This window comes from Oryctolagus cuniculus, chromosome 20 (genome assembly GCF_051225735.1).
Source record: "Oryctolagus cuniculus isolate XC-2025 breed Fujian yellow rabbit chromosome 20, ASM5122573v1, whole genome shotgun sequence".
Classification (NCBI taxonomy): Eukaryota; Metazoa; Chordata; class Mammalia; order Lagomorpha; family Leporidae; genus Oryctolagus; species Oryctolagus cuniculus.
The window spans coordinates 44,414,636-44,433,026 of NC_142886.1; the positions used below are offsets into that span (position 1 = coordinate 44,414,636).

Consider the following 18,391-nt stretch of genomic DNA (forward strand, 5'->3'; position numbering starts at 1 on the left):
AAGTCTGCAGGAACCTGGGTCAGCCTGCTGGTTTAACTGCACTTGAGGGCATAAAAGAGGTGGCTGGCTGTGGGGCTGCACGCGAACCCTCCCTCCCTCCCTCCCTCCATATATCCATCCATTCTCCTACTCATCTACCTATGGACTCACCCACCCGTCCTCCCGCTCAACCATCCAACCATCTACCCACTTAACCACCCATCATACCACCCAACTACCCACCCACCCACCTAGTCTCTTACACCACCCACCCTCCCACCCACCCTTCCATCCACCCATGTTCCCACCCACCTATCCGTTCACCCACTTTCCCATCCACCCGACCATCTTCCCCGTTGATGCTTAGGCAGCTATTACTATATGCTGGGCATGATGCCAGGCTCTGTGGGCAAAATCAGCAACGTAGAATTAAGCATTCACAGAATCTGCACTCCAGGAATTCACAGCCAAGTAGGAGAGAGAAACCCAGCCGTCAGAAGGCACACGTACGAGGGGAAATGCTAGGGCTGCCAGAGATGGGAGCAGATGGGGCTCTCCGGCAGGGCCCTAAGAGGACTGCATGGCGGCGGTGGACACGGAGAGGCCCCAGAAGGCAAGGACTCTCACCTGCCCAGGTTCAGAGCCATCCTCTGGGCAGCTTCGCATCCAGCCAGCCAAGGTCACAGTGGGTGAACCTGAGCACAAATCAGCTGTGACAGCAGAGCGGATGCATGAGAGGCACGAGGTGCCAGGGGCCCGTGAGGCTAATCACAAATAGCAGACCAGTCCCAAAGTGAGGGGGGGACAGGAGACCATAGATCCTGGATCTGCAACTGGGACACATCACTCAACACACAGGATACAGTGAGAGCGAGCGAGAGAGTGAGAGCGAGCGAGCAAGAACTCGAGGCCGCCCCAGAACACCCACTCCAGGGCCCGCCCCACCAGCCCCGGGATCTGGGGCGAGCTCACAGCTTTCAAAATAGCCATGGCTCAGTCTTCCCTGCGGGGAGCGAGGCCGGCCGTGCCTCTCCCACAGGAATGCTGCAGAGACTAAATGAGGTCACCCCAAAAGACACCCCCAAAGCTGCTCCCTCCAGGCCCGTTTCGCCTGGACTTGGGGATTCCGTCTGGTGTCTGGACACGGAGGTCTGCCGCTCTCTCATGGCCGTCTCCATTTCAAATCACCCACCCCCAGCCTGCAGACCCCGGCTCCTCGGGCCTGCCAAGACTCCATAAACTTTATATAGTTTCCATAAATCCAACGGCCCCTTTTTTCCTATCACGTTGTAAAGGTGTAGGAAACCATTTCTCGGGAAGGGTCTGGCCTTCTTGTGGAGTGTTTGTGGGGCCCAGTGTGGGTTACTGGACAATAGAGCAATAACTGCACCGTAAAATCGCCATCCCCCAGCTCTGCCTGGTTGGCCAGGGGGCCCAAGGGCTGGGCGGCGAGGAAGAGGAGGAGTTCATGGGGCCAGACTCCAGGGACCCAGGCAGAAAGGAGAGGAGGCACAGCCTCTTGGCTCCAGCCACCAGCCCCAATTCCCATGTGTGGCTCCAGCCCTGGCTTTGCCAAGAACAGATCATTTGGAAATGGGAGTCGGGCCGCTCCTCCCTTCTCCAGCTGTCGGCGGCCAGCCCGGGGCCCAGGAGCCACGGACAGAGGGATACTGGCTCTGGGACGGAAAACAGACCAGGCGGTACTTGGAGCCTTTTGTCCCTGTCCCCACAACTCCCCCCAAACTACCTCCTACATTCAATTTCCTCTGCCATGTTCTGGCTCTTGCTCCTCCTATACGCTTGTTATAAAAAAGTGAAAACATTACAGAAAAGCATAGGAAAAATACCTAAAATCTTGGGAAATGTTATGACTTCCAGAGAGAAAACCCCTCCCACGCACCCACAATTTCAGTGTCATTGGTAAGCACCTCGTCTTCAGTGGGGCCCACAGTTCCCTGACATCAACGCTGACGTCAGCAGGCCCTGTCCTGGACTCCAGCCGAGGCTGACCGCCCCCTACTCCAAGAGGCCGGGGCCCGGGAGTCTGCATCCCACCAGCTCGGTGGTGGATGACGGGACTACCACCGTCGGCGGGGTGGGGGGGTACAGTTAGCAGCATTTCTTGGGCTTCTTAGGGCACAGCAGAGAATGCTAATGGGCACATCAGGCCATCAGCCTGGCGATCTGGAGCATACACCCCCTCCCCTGTGGTCCCATTCGGGCCCCCCCCCATGCCACAGACAAGAGTTTCAGTAAACAAGATGCCTGGGCCAGCACCCCACTCCGACGGACCATGGAGAAGGCCAGTTCTGCTTCCTGGGGCTCGGTTTCCCCACCTCAACGATAGGGATCACAGGATGCACTGTGACAGCCCTGCCCTCGGCACACCCCGCTGGGGGCTGCGGACAGGGGGTGACAAAGCGGGAGGGGGAGAGGCCGTCAGGACAAGGGTAAAGCACCCAGAGACACCCAAGCGCCAACACCCACAGCTGTTGCTGCTCTTGTCCATCCAGCGGACAAGGCACGGACTTCTCTGTGGTCATGCTTTGCCCGGGGCTAGGAAAGAGACCAGGTCTGTGCACAGATGCTGAGGCATAAAAGCCGCCCAGAAGTGGACTCCTGGGTTCCGAGTCTTCAAGACCCCTGCACACAGCCCACCTCTACCCGTGCACCTGCGGCAGGGGACCTGGGTCCGGGATCAGGGCAGCAGGGCAGGCGGCTCCCTCCTGGTTCGTGCACCAGCACCGGGACGGCATGGGCAGCTGTGGCTGGTGGGCTCTCCTGGTCACCTGTGTGTGTGTGTGTGTGTCCCCTCCCCTCACTGTCAGGAGTGTGTGTGTGTGTGTGTGTGTGCGCGGGCGTCCCCTCCCCTCACTGTCCGGAAGGGCAAGGTCAGCAGGGGGCGCACTTGTCAACCATTCCTCCCGCAGTGAGGCCCGGCTCCCAGGCTCCAGGCCCAGCTCCTCTCTGCACACAACCATCTCTGCACCAGGCGACGACCACAGACCCAGTGACGGTGACAGTACCTGTGAATCCTCTGAGGCTCCCTGGCCCTCAGATCTCTGGCCTCACCTTCTCTCCAAGGGGCCGCCTGAGAGGCCCACATACACTTCCCTGTCCTGCTGAGTGACCCCGGACGCCTGGAGAACTCGCTCCCCCACCACCGGGTGAATCTCCATGGCTGCGAGCCCCTCTCTTTGGAAGGTCCCCCAGGCTCCCGACAGCCATGCGGCCTCCCCCCAGCGGCCCAGGCAGGTCCCCGGAGCTGCAGACTCTGGCGGGGCAGACACACGGGCACAGCGAGGTGGCCTGCCCAGCGGCCCCCAGACCATACCATAGCACCCACTGCCCCACGGGTGGCACCGGAGCCTGTCCCCGGCTGCCACCCCAACCCCCTCCCCAGCCCCATCCCCGTGCTGCCGGCTCCCAGGGAGCGCCCCCACTCCACGCCCTACTACCCCCCCATCTTTCAACACCTCCCAGAAACACAACCTCATTACACGGCCCCATGCTGGCTCACTTGAGAAATAAAACTCAGAAACAAATTAAACGGCAATTTCGTTTTAAACAGGAGAGGGGCCGGCCTCAGGAATACCAGGCCAGCGTCCCTGGGTTCCGCCTCCCGGGGGCCACTTCCCCCAGCGGCTTTGGCGGAATTAAAGTCCCGGCCTCGGCGTGGCTCTCGCCAGCGGTGATTCTGCGTTTCATTTCCTTTGTTTTTCCTCCCCGATGTTTGCTCTGCCCCAGTCCCTTTTATCGAGCCTTTGGTAATAAAACGCAAAACCCTCTGTGGGACTCCGGCCCACGGAGCAGGAGCAGAGCGTGTGGGGAAGGGGAGGCCTCGCACCCTCCCCAGGGCCTCTCCACTGCCCACCCTGCCCACGTGCAGGCCGCGACGTGCCCGCGGGCATCAAGGGGCGGGGCGGGGAACCTGCTGGAACCGGAGCAAACCGGTGGTCTCCCAAAATACGCGCCCACGGAGACTCAAATAAAACTGCCAAGCTCCCTCTAACTGGGGACTTAGATCCAATTCTCTCACAGGTGCCAGAGGCCGCCAATTAACATACCACGTCCCGCCTCACCCCAGCCCTGCTTCTCGTTGGCTCCAGAACCATAACCCAGGGCTCCAAAGAGCTAGTCCCAATTACTCACCAAATTAAGTTTTAAGCTGCCTACGTGTGTGTGTGTGTGTGTGCGCACGTACAGAGAGCTGGTGCCTGCGACTAAAATAAAAAAAATAAACCCGCTCCGGCTTTTCCTGAGAGTGATTCTGTCTAACCTCAGTGCTAAACCTCACCCTACCGTGATTTACGGCAGGTGACGCCAGCCAGCCATAAAAGCCCGAGCTTAGGAAAAGGGATTTGAACACGCGCCCAGATGGGCAGGCCAGGGGGACAGAGCCAAGGGGGCCGGGGCGCCACGGGGCGCTGCATGCATGGCTCACACGCTCGTCTCATTAGCAGGCACCGGCCGCTGCACCCATCATAAATAAAAAGACACGGACCTTGTCCTCACGGGGCCCCTGTGCCAGGTTTGAAAAGAAAGCGCGGAGGGAGGGAGGGAAGAGAAAGGAGGGGGGAGATGGAAACTTCTTCCCCTGCCCATTGCACGAGGACTCACCTGCCGGGCGGGCCCTGACACTAACCTCCAAACTGTTCAGAGAGAGAGAGGTTTTTGCGAACATATTCTGGCTCCTGCACTCTAACCTGCAGTCTAGAGATTGGTGCAGCTTCCTTTAACCTAAGCCCCCTCCATGTGAAACACGCCAGGCTCGTTCCTAGAACCCTGCCTTGGGGACACTGGGACGTCCGTGAACGCGGGGCGGGGTCTGTGCTGGGTCCTCAGGGCCGGTGAAGACTACCAGGGGTTTGGCAAACCCGGCTTCCTCCCCGCCTTGGGCACACCGGCCCAACTTCATTTCCCAGCCTCCCCCACGGGCGGGTGGGGTCACATGACTGGGTCCCAGCCAATGGAAGGTAGGAGGGCTTGAGGAATGCCACTTCCGGAACAGCCCCCCAGTGGCCACCACACCACCCGCCAAGGGTCCTGAGCCTCCCAGCAGGAGGGCCACAGGTGGGCTGCTGAGTGACGGATTCCCACGGGGCCCAGCCATGGTCACTCTGCGTGGCTGTTCCACCACCTGTCACTTGTGGGAAGGAAGCCCCAGTCTGTGGGGAGCAGGAAGGAAGACACAAGGAGCTGAGGCCGGGACGTCTCCTAGACATGGCAAGGATGGCCTTTGCTGGGTGGGGGAAGTGGCTGGCCCAGCCACTGGTGGCACAGCTGAGCACGGCGTCCACCCAGCCTCGCCCGGCACCTCGCCGCGCCAGCTGGATGCCTCCAAAGCAAACGTCTTGGCGAAGGCCCTTTGTGAAAACTTGCTTCGCGCTCGGGTTAGCGCCATGGTAGAACCAAGGCTGACCTGCTGGGCTGGCCTCTATGAACAGAGCTTAGCTCGACCTCCCACGCTCAGCTATTTTTAAAAAGGAGATTAAAAACACACAACCCCCCATAAATGACCTAGACTTGCATTTTTAAGCACATCTGTCTTTAATAAAACGTGACACTCACCCTTCAAACACCAGTGTTTTTGCATACACGCAAAGACCTACCCGCAAAGACCAATCGGCAGCAGGAGCCTCGAGAACTGGGGTGACCAGCTGGCCCGGTCTGCCCAGGGCTGCAGGCACTTTGGGTGCACAGGATGCAAAGTCCTAGGCAAATCGGGAAGAGCTGGTCGCCTTAGCTGGTAGCAGGGACTGTATCCAGGAGAGCAGGCCCTGGAGGGCAGCAGAACAAATCCACGTGGGAGACAAGGATGGAGAAAGGCAAGGGGTTAATATTTACTGTGAATAAAAGCAAATCCCCATGTACAACTTCGAGCCACCAGCAAAAGTGACACCTGCGTGAATTTAAATCCCCTCCCCAGGCGGCGGCGGGAGGGACTGGAAACTGTGATGGGGAAAGGCGACAGGTGTCAAATTCTCCTCCAACATTTCATGTCAATTAGCACAAGAAGCTCACGCCAGGGGACAGAGCTGTGCCAAGGTGACAACCACCGATGCTTCCCACACCATGGTTCCTTGTGAGATGCACTCGTTTGCAAGCAGGCAACCCTCTGCACACACAAACCACCCAAACATACACACTCGCGTGAGCCCACGCATACCCACAGGCACACTCGGGCACACACGTGCACCTGCACGCCGCACCGCAATCTCCTGGGGGAGATTTAGTCACCAGGGTTACTGGGGGAGGCGGGGTATCATTACAGAGTCCGCCTTACGCCATAACCACAGTAGTCTGGACTTGAGGAATGCGCTTTGAGGTCAAGGTTAGACTTCTGTCACGGGTAGAAAAACCCTGCAGAATCGCACCTTCTAGTTTGGTAATCTTAAAAACCCATTTGGACGAGACCTGTGACTCTCAAGCCCGGCTTCACGTGACAGTCACCTGGGGAGACCTTAAACCGAGAGGAGCCTGGGCTCCACTCCAGCCTAATGGAGTCTGAGCACAGGGGTGGGTGCAGGGCCAGGTGTCTGCGTTTTAAAAGCTCCCAGATGACTCCGTTAGTGACCCCGGGCCGGGAACCCCTGTTCAAGGCCAAGGGCTGCCAATTTCTCTCTGGCAGGGGCCACGCGGTAGATGTCTTCAGATTTCTCAGAGCACCGGTCTCCGTGGTGACTGGTCGACTCTGCCCTTGCAGTGCAGGAGCCGCGCCAACACGGGCAGGGCCGCGCTCTGATAGAATTGTACTGATGGGGCTGGCACTGTGGGTAATGGGCTAAGCCTCCACCCGCAATGCCAGCATCCCATGTGGGCGCAGGTACAAATCTCGTCTGCTCCACTTCCAATTCAGCTCCCTGTTAATGCGCCCGGGAAAGCAGCAGAGGATGGCCCGAGTCCTTGGGCCCCTGCACCCATGTAAGAGACCTGGAGGAAGATCCTGGCTTCAGCCTGGCCCAGTCCTGGCCATTGCTGCCACTGGGGAGTGAACCAGCAGATGGAAGATCTCTCTCTCTCTCTCTCCCTCCCTCCCTCTCTATCTTTCAAATAAATAAAATAAAACATTATTTATCGGATCAAGCAGTGGGGCTATAGTCTCTGAGTCTGAGCTCTGACTTAAACAGCATTCCAGGTCCTCCCAGGGACCGTACCGCTCCCGCCTCAACTTGGGAAATTCAGCTTCAGGCGTGGGGAGGACGCATGTGTTTGCATTCTGTCTCCTGCTGAGAGAAAATCAGAGCAAGGGGGATGGGGGGCAGCAGGTGTGTGGGGAAGGAGCAGCAGAGAATCATGGGAGCTCCACGCCTGCACATCACAGAAACCCGCTCGGATCTCCTCCTCTCACCATCAAAGCCTGCAGGAAAATCGCACCTGGGCAGCCAGGCTTTTCCACAACCTGCGCCTTTGGTCTCCTTCTTCCACAACTGCCTTTTTCCAAACGAAATCATCACCCACCCACTCCGTGCCACTGAAACCTCCCCTTTGTCTGCCGCAGCCCCGGCCCCCGCCTGGGACCTGCCGTCCCCGTCTTCCGGGAGGTTTACACGGAAGCAGGCGACACCTCTCCGTGGGTCAGGTAACGAGCGCGACAGCCACCACCTCTGCCAAGGGACTCAGAGTCAGTCTGCTCATCAGAGCGCTGGGTGAGCCGGTTTTCCGACCGGCAAGACCTGACGCAGCATTCTGAGGGTGGCTTCCCATCCGGGGTCCACTGGGGTTCCTTCTGGGGTGCGGTGTGCAGTACCTGCCCCAGGACACATCCGCGTGGGGCAGCTCTGGTGTCTGGATGTGTCAAGCTGAACCCCAAAACCCGCTGGCTCCTAAGGGTGGGTGGGTCCTGGCTGTACCCACTGGGCTTTCCCACCACCCGGAAACACTTTTCTACAGGATGCTGAGTGCGGTGCGGGGGCGGGCAGTGAGCCTTCCACCGTGAGTTCCTTCAAATCCGAACATCTCAGAGGAAAACCAAACACAGCGGGCCAGTCCACGCCGCACACTTCTCCCGGCAGGCTCTGGTCAGCGTTTCCCTGCTGCTCTTGAACCCCTCCTCGTGCGCCGGGACAGCTGTTCTTCGGCAGATTGCTAGGGGCGACTTTTACGCGAACAGGAAGCTGTGCCGTGCGCAGGTAGTGAAGACACACAGCGTGCCCGCGGAAGAGCCGCAGATCAGCGGGGCTCGAACCGGAGGTGGGGGCTGCCGCAGGGGCTCGGGCTCCCCAGCTCGGGGCCACAGGAGTCCCTGTCTGCTTGGCTCCAGGGAACTCCTTCTGGGACCTGATGGCCCGACGACAGGAGTGGGTGAGGCCGTGGCCCCCCGCACCTGTATGTTAATGTCTCCCAAACGTCGATTTTCTCGAAAGTATTCCCTTAGCTTATTGTTTCTTGCTTTATTTTATAGAAAAAGTCTCGGAAATGTTTTAGCCCAAGAATATGGAGCAATTAATAAGTGAACAAACGACCACATGAGTGAGGGAACCGAAAAGTACACAGAGGGTCTTGTACATCCTTGAACCTCAACCCCTCCAGGGCCCAGGTTCTGGGGGAGGGGGGAGCAGATGGACAGATGAATGGATGTCTCAGGCCTGAACCGAGACAGCCTGGAGAAAGGCGCCTAGGAGTCAGTAGGCCCAGCACAGTGGGCAAGCAGCTTCTGAACACTCGTCCCTGGCCACACAGCTCACTACGGCCCTACAAGTGTGACCAAAGGCCCATATGGTGCTGGTCAGGGCCCTGAGCCACTGTGGGGGCGCTTCTCCCAGACCAGCATCTTCTGGGCCCAGGTTCAGGTACTGCATGGACGAGCACCCCCGCCCACAGCAGCCAAGGCCACGCCTGGCCCAGGCTCCAGCATCTTGGCACTCGCTTCAGTGAACAGCCAAGCAAGTTTTGGGGAGAAAGGATGCGTCGTGCCACGTGGCAGCGCCGAGCGCGACACAATCCATGACTCCAGAGTCCTTGGCCGGCTGCCTCCCCCTGTGAAGCTGTGTGCATTTTGGGCTCCCACGGTGCCCCACACGGTGCATAGCTCTCTTTCCTCCGAGGTGGTCACCCTGGGAACAGGTGCTCCCGACGCGGCGTACAGCCTGTCAGCGCTCTGCAGGCACCACCTCTATGGTTGTTCCCCCTCCCCGACTTGCCGCTGGTCCACACGGTAAAAGCAGCGGATCCCGGGGCCCAGGACGTGGTTGGGATGGAGGCTGGGCCCCAGTCCTCCCCTTGGGAATTCAGACGGCACCCTTTCCAGCTTCCGTCTGGATAGAGGACAGGTGGGCTGGAGCACCAAGAGAGCGATGAGGGAGGAAGAGAGAGGCGGAGATGAGCCACACGGAGGGGGAGAAGGAGTGGGCGGGCAGAGGCAACCCTGCTCTGGCCTGTGCCCACGCCACACCCTCCCCCGCACTCTTAAAAGTAAATTCAGGCCGGCGCCGCGGCTCACTAGGCTAATCCTCCGCCTAGCGGCGCCGGCACACCGGGTTCTAGTCCCGGTCGGGGCGCCGGATTCTGTCCCGGTTGCCCCTCTTCCAGGCCAGCCCTCTGCTGTGGCCAGGGAGTGCAGTGGAGGATGGCCCAGGTGCTTGGGCCCTGCACCCCATGGGAGACCAGGAAAAGCACCTGGCTCCTGGCTCCTGCCATCGGATCAGCGCGGTGCGCCGGCCGCAGCGCGCCGGCCGCGGCGGCCATTGGAGGGTGAACCAACGGCAAAAGGAAGACCTTTCTCTCTGTCTCTCTCTCTCACTGTCCACTCTGCCTGTCAAAAAAAAAAAAAAAAAAAAAGTAAATTCAGGCCAGCACCACAGCTCACTAGGCTAATCCTCCGCCTTGTGGCGCTGGCACACCGGGTTCTAGTCCCGGTTGGAGTGCCGGATTCTGTCCCGGTTGCCTCTCTTCCAGGCCAGCTCTCTGCTGTGGCCTGGGAAGGCAGTGGAGGATGGCCCAGGTGCTTGGGCCCTGCACCCCATGGGAGACCAGGATAAGCACCTGGCTCCTGCCATTGGATCAGCGCGGTGCACCGGCTGCAGCGCACCAGCAGCGGTGGCCATTGGAGGGTGAACCAACAGCAAAGGAAGACCTTTCTCTCTGTCTCTCTCTCTCACTGTCCACTCTGCCTGTGAAAGAAAAGAAAAGAGAAAGAAAAGAAAAGAGAAAGAAAAGAGAAAAGAGAAAGAGAAAGAGAAAAGAGAAAGAGAAAAGAGAAAGAGAAAAGAGAAAGAGAAAAGAGAAAGAAAAGAGAAAGAAAAGAGAAAGAAAGAAAAAGTAAATTCAACTTTTCCAAGCAACCGCGCTCTCGTGGGTTTCCGTTGCTTACGAGTAAGTCCACCCTAGCCAATCTCTTGAACAAGCAAACTTCAAGTGAAAAAGCAGGGAAGAGAGGAAAGGAGACTCACAGGGGCTTAAGAGGTGCATTGAGGGGCCGGTGCTGTGGCGGGAGGGGTTAAAGCCTTGGCCTGAGGCGCAGGCGTCCCATATGGGCGCCGGTTCTAGTCCCAGCTGCTCTTCTTCCCATCCAGCTCTCTGCTATAACCTGGGAAAGCAGCAAAAGATGGCCCAAGTCCTTGGGCCCTGCACCTGTGTGGGAGACTTGGAAAAACTCCTGGCTCCTGGCTTCGGATCAGCACAGCTCCGGCCGTTGTGGCCATCTGGGGAGTAAACCAGCGGATGGAAGACCTCTCTCTCTCTCTCTCTAATTCTATTTTTCAAATAAATCTTAAAAAAAAAAAAAGAAAAAGAGACACATCATCCCTGGCCAATGCACTGCCCTTGACCCCAAAGAGCTGTTAAAAACCCTACAAGTCCTCTGAAAGTCTGACAGTATAACCAAACGAAGTGCTGAGAAACATGAAAATGCCAACATGAGAGCAAGAAGAACTGAGGAATTTAAATAAATCAGTGAGCTTTCAAAGCAGCCCCAAAGTGGCTTCTGCTCCTCATCGCACAGCTGAGGCAGGGCCAGGTGAGGTCACCCCTGGGCAAGTCGCAGAGCCAGGTCTTCCAGGCCTGGCCACAGAGCCCCCTGCCCCCGCCAGCACACACCGCCCGCTGACCTTGCTGCTGATGTCACCCACAGCGCAGACTCCCAGGAACCCAAGCCCAGAAGTCCTTAGCAGAGTGAGGCCTCCGCCCCTGCAGGCTGCCTGCCCCCTGTGCCAGGACGCACGCACAGGTGCGTTACCGGCCCTCAGCTCTCCCCCCACCCCCCCCCGCCCGGCCCCAGTCCAGACTTCTGCAGGGGAAGAATCCCACCCCGCAGTCCACGAGCTGCAAAAGGGCTTCCCGGGGCAAGCGGGCCTGGAGGGGTAGGACCAGAGGAGCGGACTCTTTGCTTTTTATTATCAGCTTGCCTGTGGTTTTTTCAACCATGTGCATATATTTGATAGAAATTTTAAGTTGCATTGAAAAAGATAATTACTGTGTACTCAACCCTCTGCAAGGGTTGCAATTCTTTGTCCTCAGTCCCACGGAGGGAATGGTTACATATGTCATATCTGAAAAAGATTTCCTGCTGACAAAACCGATAGATAATAGCTCTTCGCTCCAGGAAAAGGCGGAAAATGCGACAGAACGGTACAAGGTGACAGGGGCTGGATCACACCAGGGGACATCTTCCCTTCCTTTCACGTATCAATTTCTTTTCTTTCTTTTTCTTTTTTCTTTCTTTCTTTTTTTTTTTTTTTTTTTTTTTTTGACAGGCAGAGTGGACAGTGAGAGAGAGACAGACAGACAGAAAGGTCTTCCTTTGCCGTTGGTTCACCCCACAATGGCCGCTGTGGCCGGCGCACTGCGCTGATCTGAAGGCAGGAGCCAGGTGCTTATCCTGGTCTCCCATGGGGTACAGGGCCCAAGCACTTGGGCCATCCTCCACTGCACTCCCGGGCCACAGCAGAGAGCTGGCCTGGAAGAGGGGCAACCGGGACAGAATCCGGCGCCCCGACTGGGACTAGAACCCGGTGTGCCGGCGCCGCAGGTGGAGGATTAACCTATTGAGCAGCGGCGCTGGCCTGTATCAATTTCTTACAACGTAGTGTTGTCTGCTGGGCCTTGCTCATTGCCACCCAGGTCTTCTGTCGCTTTTCCTGAATGCCGGCTGTTACAGCCTGGATCCTTTTGTTTGTTTTCTAAAATTCATTTATTTATTTGAAAGGCAGAGTCACAGAGAGGGATCTTCACAACAGCCAGGGCTGGGCCAGACCAAAGCCAGGAACTTCTCTGGGTCTCCCACGTGGGTGCAGGGGCCCAGGCACTTGAGCCGTCCTCCACTGCCTTCCCAGGCGCATTAGCAAGGAGCTGGATTGGAAGTGGAGCAGCCAGGACTCAAACGGATGCTGGTGTTACAGGTGGCGGCCTAACCCACTGAGCCACAGTGCTGGCCCTTCTGGCTCCTTCTTCTAGTTTATTTATTAGAAAGGGAGAGTTACAGAGAGGCAGAGGCAGAGAGAGAGCGAGAGAGAGAGAGAGAGAGAGAGAGGTCTTCCATCCCCTGGGTCACTCCCCAAACAGCCATAACAGCCAGGGCTGGGCTGATTTGAAGCCAGGAGTCAGGAGCTTCCTCCGGTTTCCCAAGCGGGTGCAGGGGCCCAAGGACTTAGGCCATCCTCTATTGCCTTCCTAGGCCATAGCAGAGCTGGATTGGAAGTGGAGCAGCTGGGACTTGAACCAGCGCCCACATGGGATGCTGGCACTGCAGGTGGCAGCTTTACCTGCTGTGCCTCAGTGCCGGCCCCCTGACTCCTTCTTAGTCACTGGACATTAGCCCTGCTAAGGGGGGCAGAGAACCTGTCTTTGAGTTTAGAAGCACAGGATGGGCCGGCGCTGTGGCGCAACAGGTTAAGCCGCAGCCTGCAGTGCCAGCATTCCAGACAGATGCCTGTTTGAATCCCAGCTGCTCCACTTCTGATCCAGCTCCCTGCTCATGCACCTGGGAAAGCAGCAGAAGATGGGCCAAGTGCTTGGGACCCTGTACCTCTGTAGGAGTCCTGGAAAAACTCCTGGCTCCTGCCCAACCCTGGCCATTGCAGCCATATGAGGAGTGAACTAGTGGGTGGAAGATCTCTCTCTCTTTTTCTGTATCTGCCTTTCAAATAAATAAATAAATCTTTTTGTTTAAGAAAAAAGGGAGCACAGGAAGCATACACTCGACCCCAAGGGGGAACCGGCCTGGTCTTTCCTGCTCCTGGACACTGCCAGGCGCCTCCCCCACATCCACTTCCCCTCCCTCTACCTAACAGAATGCATCTGGAGTCGGCAACTTTCCTAGTCTAAAGGCATGTCCCAGCATGCCTTGCAGCTGGCCGCGGCTACTTGACCACGCTTGGCCATGAAGTAGAAGTGATGTCAGGGAGAGGGCTCCGCGGGGCCGTGAGCACACCGGCCTGTGCCGCTCCCGCTCCTGCCCCTCCATGGCCCCTGCCTTCCTGAGAAACAGCTGTGAGGCTGGACGAGGCAACAGCCAGGGCTGGGCACTGCAGAGAGGAGGCCGCCCCTCCAGGAGCGCCCCGTCAGCTTTCCATCATACGCAATGGATAAGTCCTCTCAGAAGAAGCCCCGGGAAGCTGGGTTTTTGTCACTCGCAGCTGAACACAGCCCTGGCACAACAAACAGCCTCCAACCACATCCCTACTGCTGGATACCTGCACTTGTCCCGCCTTCTCCTTGCTGCTACGGACACTTCACAACTAGGTGTTCTTATGCATAAACGCCTGGGGACCCTTGCATGTCTAAAGCACTTTGCAATCTGCAAAACCCACCTCCGCTCTCTCAGGAAGCCAGGGTGGCCCAGGGGCCAAGCTCCAGGCAGCAGGCTCTCCGGGCAGGGGTCTCCACCCTCTTCCACGCTTCCCCGTCTCATTTCTGCTCAAAAACCCAGGCAACTTCAGCAGCTCCTGGCTGCTGGGCCAAAAGCAGGCAATAATGGCACATCCTGGAGAGCGACAGGTCTGTCCTCCAGCATCTAAAACCCCGAAGATCAGGTCTATGGGGGGTCACCCTGTTAAGCCAGGGAGGCCGTCTACAAACTCAGGGCGCACAGAACAAACGGACACAAGAACTGCAGGAGACAAGGCACCTGCTTGGGGCTCGCAGAAACATGGTGGGGGGGGGCGGACAGAAGCCTCCGGACACAGACAGTGAGTCAGGTGCTTGTCTGGGGGAGCGCGGTGGTGCAGGACAGGCAGAGGAAAGGTGGCAGGGAGCAGGAGATCTTGAAAAGGCATTAGGAGACGGCTGGTTCTTAACGACAGCACAGGAAATCTGCTCCAGGGACCGCGGGGCCGGGCCAGCGCCTCCTGGAACCTCCAGATTTCCGGAGTGCACTTTTTATTTCCCATGCGGTATGGCATATGCATTTGGCGTCTGCACTCAGTGACCGTGTATGTGTGGGCGTGTGTGTGCATGTGTGTGCACGTACATGTGTCCGTGCGTGTGTGTGCATGCGTGTGCACGCACATGTGCCTGTGCGTGTGTGTGTTGGGGGTAGGTGGTGAAGGGCCAAAGACAACGCCCATCTTCTCAGTTCTCAGCTGCCAATGGGAACGCTGCCTCCCACCAGCCTGAAAAGGCCTCGGCCCCCGCACTTGACATTCAGGCTGTGGATGGAGTCCAGTCGCCCGCGGGGGCCGTGAAGCCCATGTGCTCACTGGCCAGCCCTGTAAACCTGAGATGCCACAAAAGGCACTGGCCTCCTAGCCAAGGGGCCCCTGCACTTCTCTACAGCACACATGTCCCCGACTGGTCCGATCCCGAATGTCTTCGATTTTACACGCGCTCATGTGTCACAGAAGGCGGAGAGGAGCTGGCGCCAGTCCTCAAAGCTCATCTGAGACCCTGGACCTCCACGAGAGGACGTCACAACGTCTGCGGAAAATCGGAGTGAAAGCAAGGAGGCTGTTTCGCTGCAATCTTTTTCATACTACACAGAAAATACACTTCCTGAAAAAACATACAGGACTCAAATCTCTGCACGAGAATAAATTCTTAATTCTATTTCTCCACTAGCTTTTGGAAGTCTCCTCGTGTGTACTAGGTTCTGTGTAGTGCACAAGGCACCTGTGACATGGGTACCAGTGTCTGTTTCGCAGATGGGGAAACCAAGGCCGTGAGGGGGAAGGGGATCGGCGGACAGGCTCACGCCAGGGAGAAATGAGAGAGGGCAGCGCTGTGGCCGGACCGGCTCTGACCGCGCCGGGGGCTCTGGGGGTGACCGCCCCGCCCGCCCAGCTCACACACTTCTCTCCTAAGCAGCAGCTGGGACGCGGGGGCCCAGGGCTGCTCCGAGACACATTCCTTCACTTTCGCTTAGTCTCCGTGCCCGGGGCCAGGGGCTGCACCCAGGCCTGGGGTCCTCCCGCAGAGGACGGGGATTAGCCAGGCAAAGCCTCACTTGATTGGAAAATAACTTCCCGCCAGGCTGCTTTCTGGCTCCGAGCCTCTTCCTTCCAGCTCTGCCGGAGTCTGGCCCCAGGATCGGCGCCCTCGGGGTGGTCCTTCCTCCTCCCGGAGACCGGAAATTACCAAAGGAACACCGGGGGTGCTGAGCAGGCCCCCTGATGGACGGCAACTAATTAATGTTTTCAGAAAGTTTAAAGACCCAAGCAGCCAAGTGCGAGGCTCAAGGCTCCGGAGCCAAGACCCCAGGCGGGCTCCGGGAGGGTGGGCGTGCCTCGGCCCCTCGGTGGCCGCGCCTGCGCACTGGGGAGTAGGCGTCCACGGCATCTCTGGGTGTGTTCAGCGTACTGCTGGCTAAGCACTTGGAACCTGACCCGTGTATGGCAGCGAGTGGAGACGGGATGGCCGCTGGGGCCCTGGGCCACCTCGAGGACACTGGCCGGAGCTGTCCCTGTTGGTTTCTGGGAGGGTGTCCAGGTCGTATCTGATGGGAGTTCTGTTCGTGGTGGCTTCCCAGGGGACAGATGATAGTGCGGGGCGGGGTGTGTCGCACACTCAACAGTCAGTCCATCGCGCAAGCCTGCCTGTGATGAAGTCCCAACAAAATCCTGCCTGAGCTTCCCTAGTGGGCAGCGCCCCGAGGAAACTCACACGTCCATGATGTTCGGGGTGGGGGCTTCTCGGTGGAACCCTCCCGCCTCTGCCCTGCGCATCTCCAGCTGTGGCCACCTGGAGTCTGCAGTCCCTCCCTGTAATAGTGTAACTGTGAACCACACCTTGTGGGTGGTTCTCACAGAACGACCGTGCAGGGGGCACTCACGGGGCCCCCTGAACTCACTGCTGGTCCTCACCCTGGGCCGTCCTGGCTGTGCGCCCACGGTGAACCCAGTGACCCAAGCTGGAAAGCAAAAGCACACAGAGGGAGGCGGTCTACGCCTGCAGTAAGTAGAGTGCTCTTCAGACAAGAGCTCCTGGGTGCCTCTGTTTACAAATCTGTAAAATGGGACCCAAAGTGCTAGCGTCTCCAGGTTGTGACCTGCCTTAGGTTTCCCAGCCAGGGTGCAAGAGCATGGGATTTGCACACAGTCCACTCTACCTCCCGGGGGCTGACGTCAGCTATGGGGTGAGACAGAACCCACCCCAGAAGGTCTCATTCAATGGAAAACACCATTTTAAACGTCTTAATCATCTCAATAATAAATGTGGATCGAGTCTCACCAGCACGCAGGGAGGTGTGGGACGATGTCACCCAGCGCTGCCTGGGCCCGTCCTAAGAATGCCCTGGGTGCTCACTCACAACGCCGCTTCCAGTCCCGGGCCTGCCCGACAGGACCCAGGCTCCAATCAGAGTGCAAGTGCGGCTGCCTCAGCCCTGCTGTCAAGATGGGAGGGGCCGGAGCGGGCCCAGCTCAGCTCACGGCCCTCATTCCTAAGTGCACAACGTAGGGGTGGCCACAGCTGCCCGCTCCCACCGGGGTACGGGAGGATGACGGGCCCAGCACCACGACCCGGGGCCCCCGCCAGCCCCGACGGCCAGCGGGTGCAGCCACTCTGCCGCAACCTGCAGCGCCTGTTAGAAATGCAGCCGACAGAGCAGAGGAAGGTGAGCCCCACGCCAGCGTGGCACCTGCCGACGCACAGCTCATCCTCGAGAAACACCTGAGGCACACAGGAAGCTGCACGCGTGCACACACACACACGCACACACACACACACACGCACACCTACAGCGACCCTGCTGGGCACTGCATGTGCAACAATGCACACTCATCCCCATGTGACGTCATGTGTCGGGGCTAACCCTGCTCCCAAAACCGGATGTTGAAGCCCTAATCCCCAATGCCTTAATGTGACTGTGCCTGCAGACAGGGCATTTGAAGAGGTGACTAAGCTAGACTGGGGTCTTTTATGGGGGGCTCCAGGCCGGTCCACTTGGCTTTCTAAGGAGGGGCAACCAGGATAGACAGCGAGACCAGGCATGTGGGGGCACGGAGAGAAGACGCAGCAAAGGGGCAGCCACCTACGAGCCAAGGAGAGCGAGGCCTCCGGGACACCCACCCTGCGGGCACCCTGGCCTCACACCTCTGGCTGCAGGACTGGGAAAATACACGAGGTCATCAAACACGTGCACTAGGGAGAAAAGGATGCATGGGTTTCAAACATGTTCTGCACCCACACGAACTCGTGCCTCCACTTCCCAGGAACTTTCTACAGTGAACCTCCCTGTGTACTGAGTCACCCGCGCTGCGGTTCTTCGCAGAAGGACCCGGAACCTTCCTCCGACGTAGGCTGGGCCTGCCTCCCCCACTCCACAGGGACCACGGCCACGCCCCCTCCCCGAGCCAGCTTCGCGGCCGCACTATCGCAGTGCTTACAGGTTTCTGAACACGGGACAGATTAAAACCGTGCTGTGCTGTGATTTTTACTGGGTTCCGTCTCTTCTAAACTGTTCATTACTGGGCTGGAAGGGTCACACCAACTCCACTTCCCCTCCTTTGAGTTTCTGGTATTAGGTGGCGATTCTTAGGAACACACACTTTATGTCACAGCGCCTGGTGGTGTGGCGCAATGGATCAAGTCCCGCCTTTGAGGTCAGTTTACCCTAACAGCATGGCTTCCAGTCCCGGCTGCTCCACTTCCCACCCAGCTTCCTGCTAATGCACCTGGGAAAGCTGCAGATGATGGCCCAAGTGCTTAGGTTCCTGCTGCCCTCTTGGGAGACCCTCTCTCTCCTTAACTCAAAAAATAAATAAATCTTTCAAATAAATAAAGCTTAAAAAAGGACAGTTCGGGCCAGCTGCCACCATGGCTCACTAGGCTAATCCCCCACCTGCGGTGCCTGTACCCCGGGTTCTAGTCCCAGTTGGGGCACCGGATTCTCTTCCGGTTGCTCCTCTTCCAGTCCAGCTCTCGGCCCTGGCCCGGGAAGGCAGTGGAGGATGGCCCAAGTGCTTGGGCCCTGCACCCCATGGGAGACCTGGAGGAGGCATCTGGCTCCTGGCTTCGGATCAGCGCAGCACACTGGCCG

General features: G+C 58.2%; 1 protein-coding gene across 6 annotated transcripts in view; it reads right to left on the reverse strand.

Moving 5' to 3' along the window:
• CLMN (calmin) overlaps window positions 1-18,391 on the reverse strand; it is a 103,428-nt gene that overhangs the window by 44,288 nt on the left and 40,749 nt on the right. The window contains exons 1-2 of one of the 6 annotated variants that reach the window (XM_089322475.1): window positions 6,357-6,483; window positions 5,592-5,759 (exon numbers count right to left, since the gene is read on the reverse strand). The exons of 4 other annotated variants lie outside the window; for them this stretch is intronic. Coding sequence is in view for 1 of the 2 variants with exons in the window: in XM_089322474.1 (XP_089178600.1) it covers window positions 4,600-4,663 (64 nt within the window). In the remaining variant the exon portion in view is untranslated. Of the gene's footprint in view, window positions 1-4,599; window positions 4,911-5,591; window positions 5,760-6,356; window positions 6,484-18,391 lie in introns of those variants that run through there. One more of the 6 variants, XM_089322474.1, reaches the window with a different exon arrangement.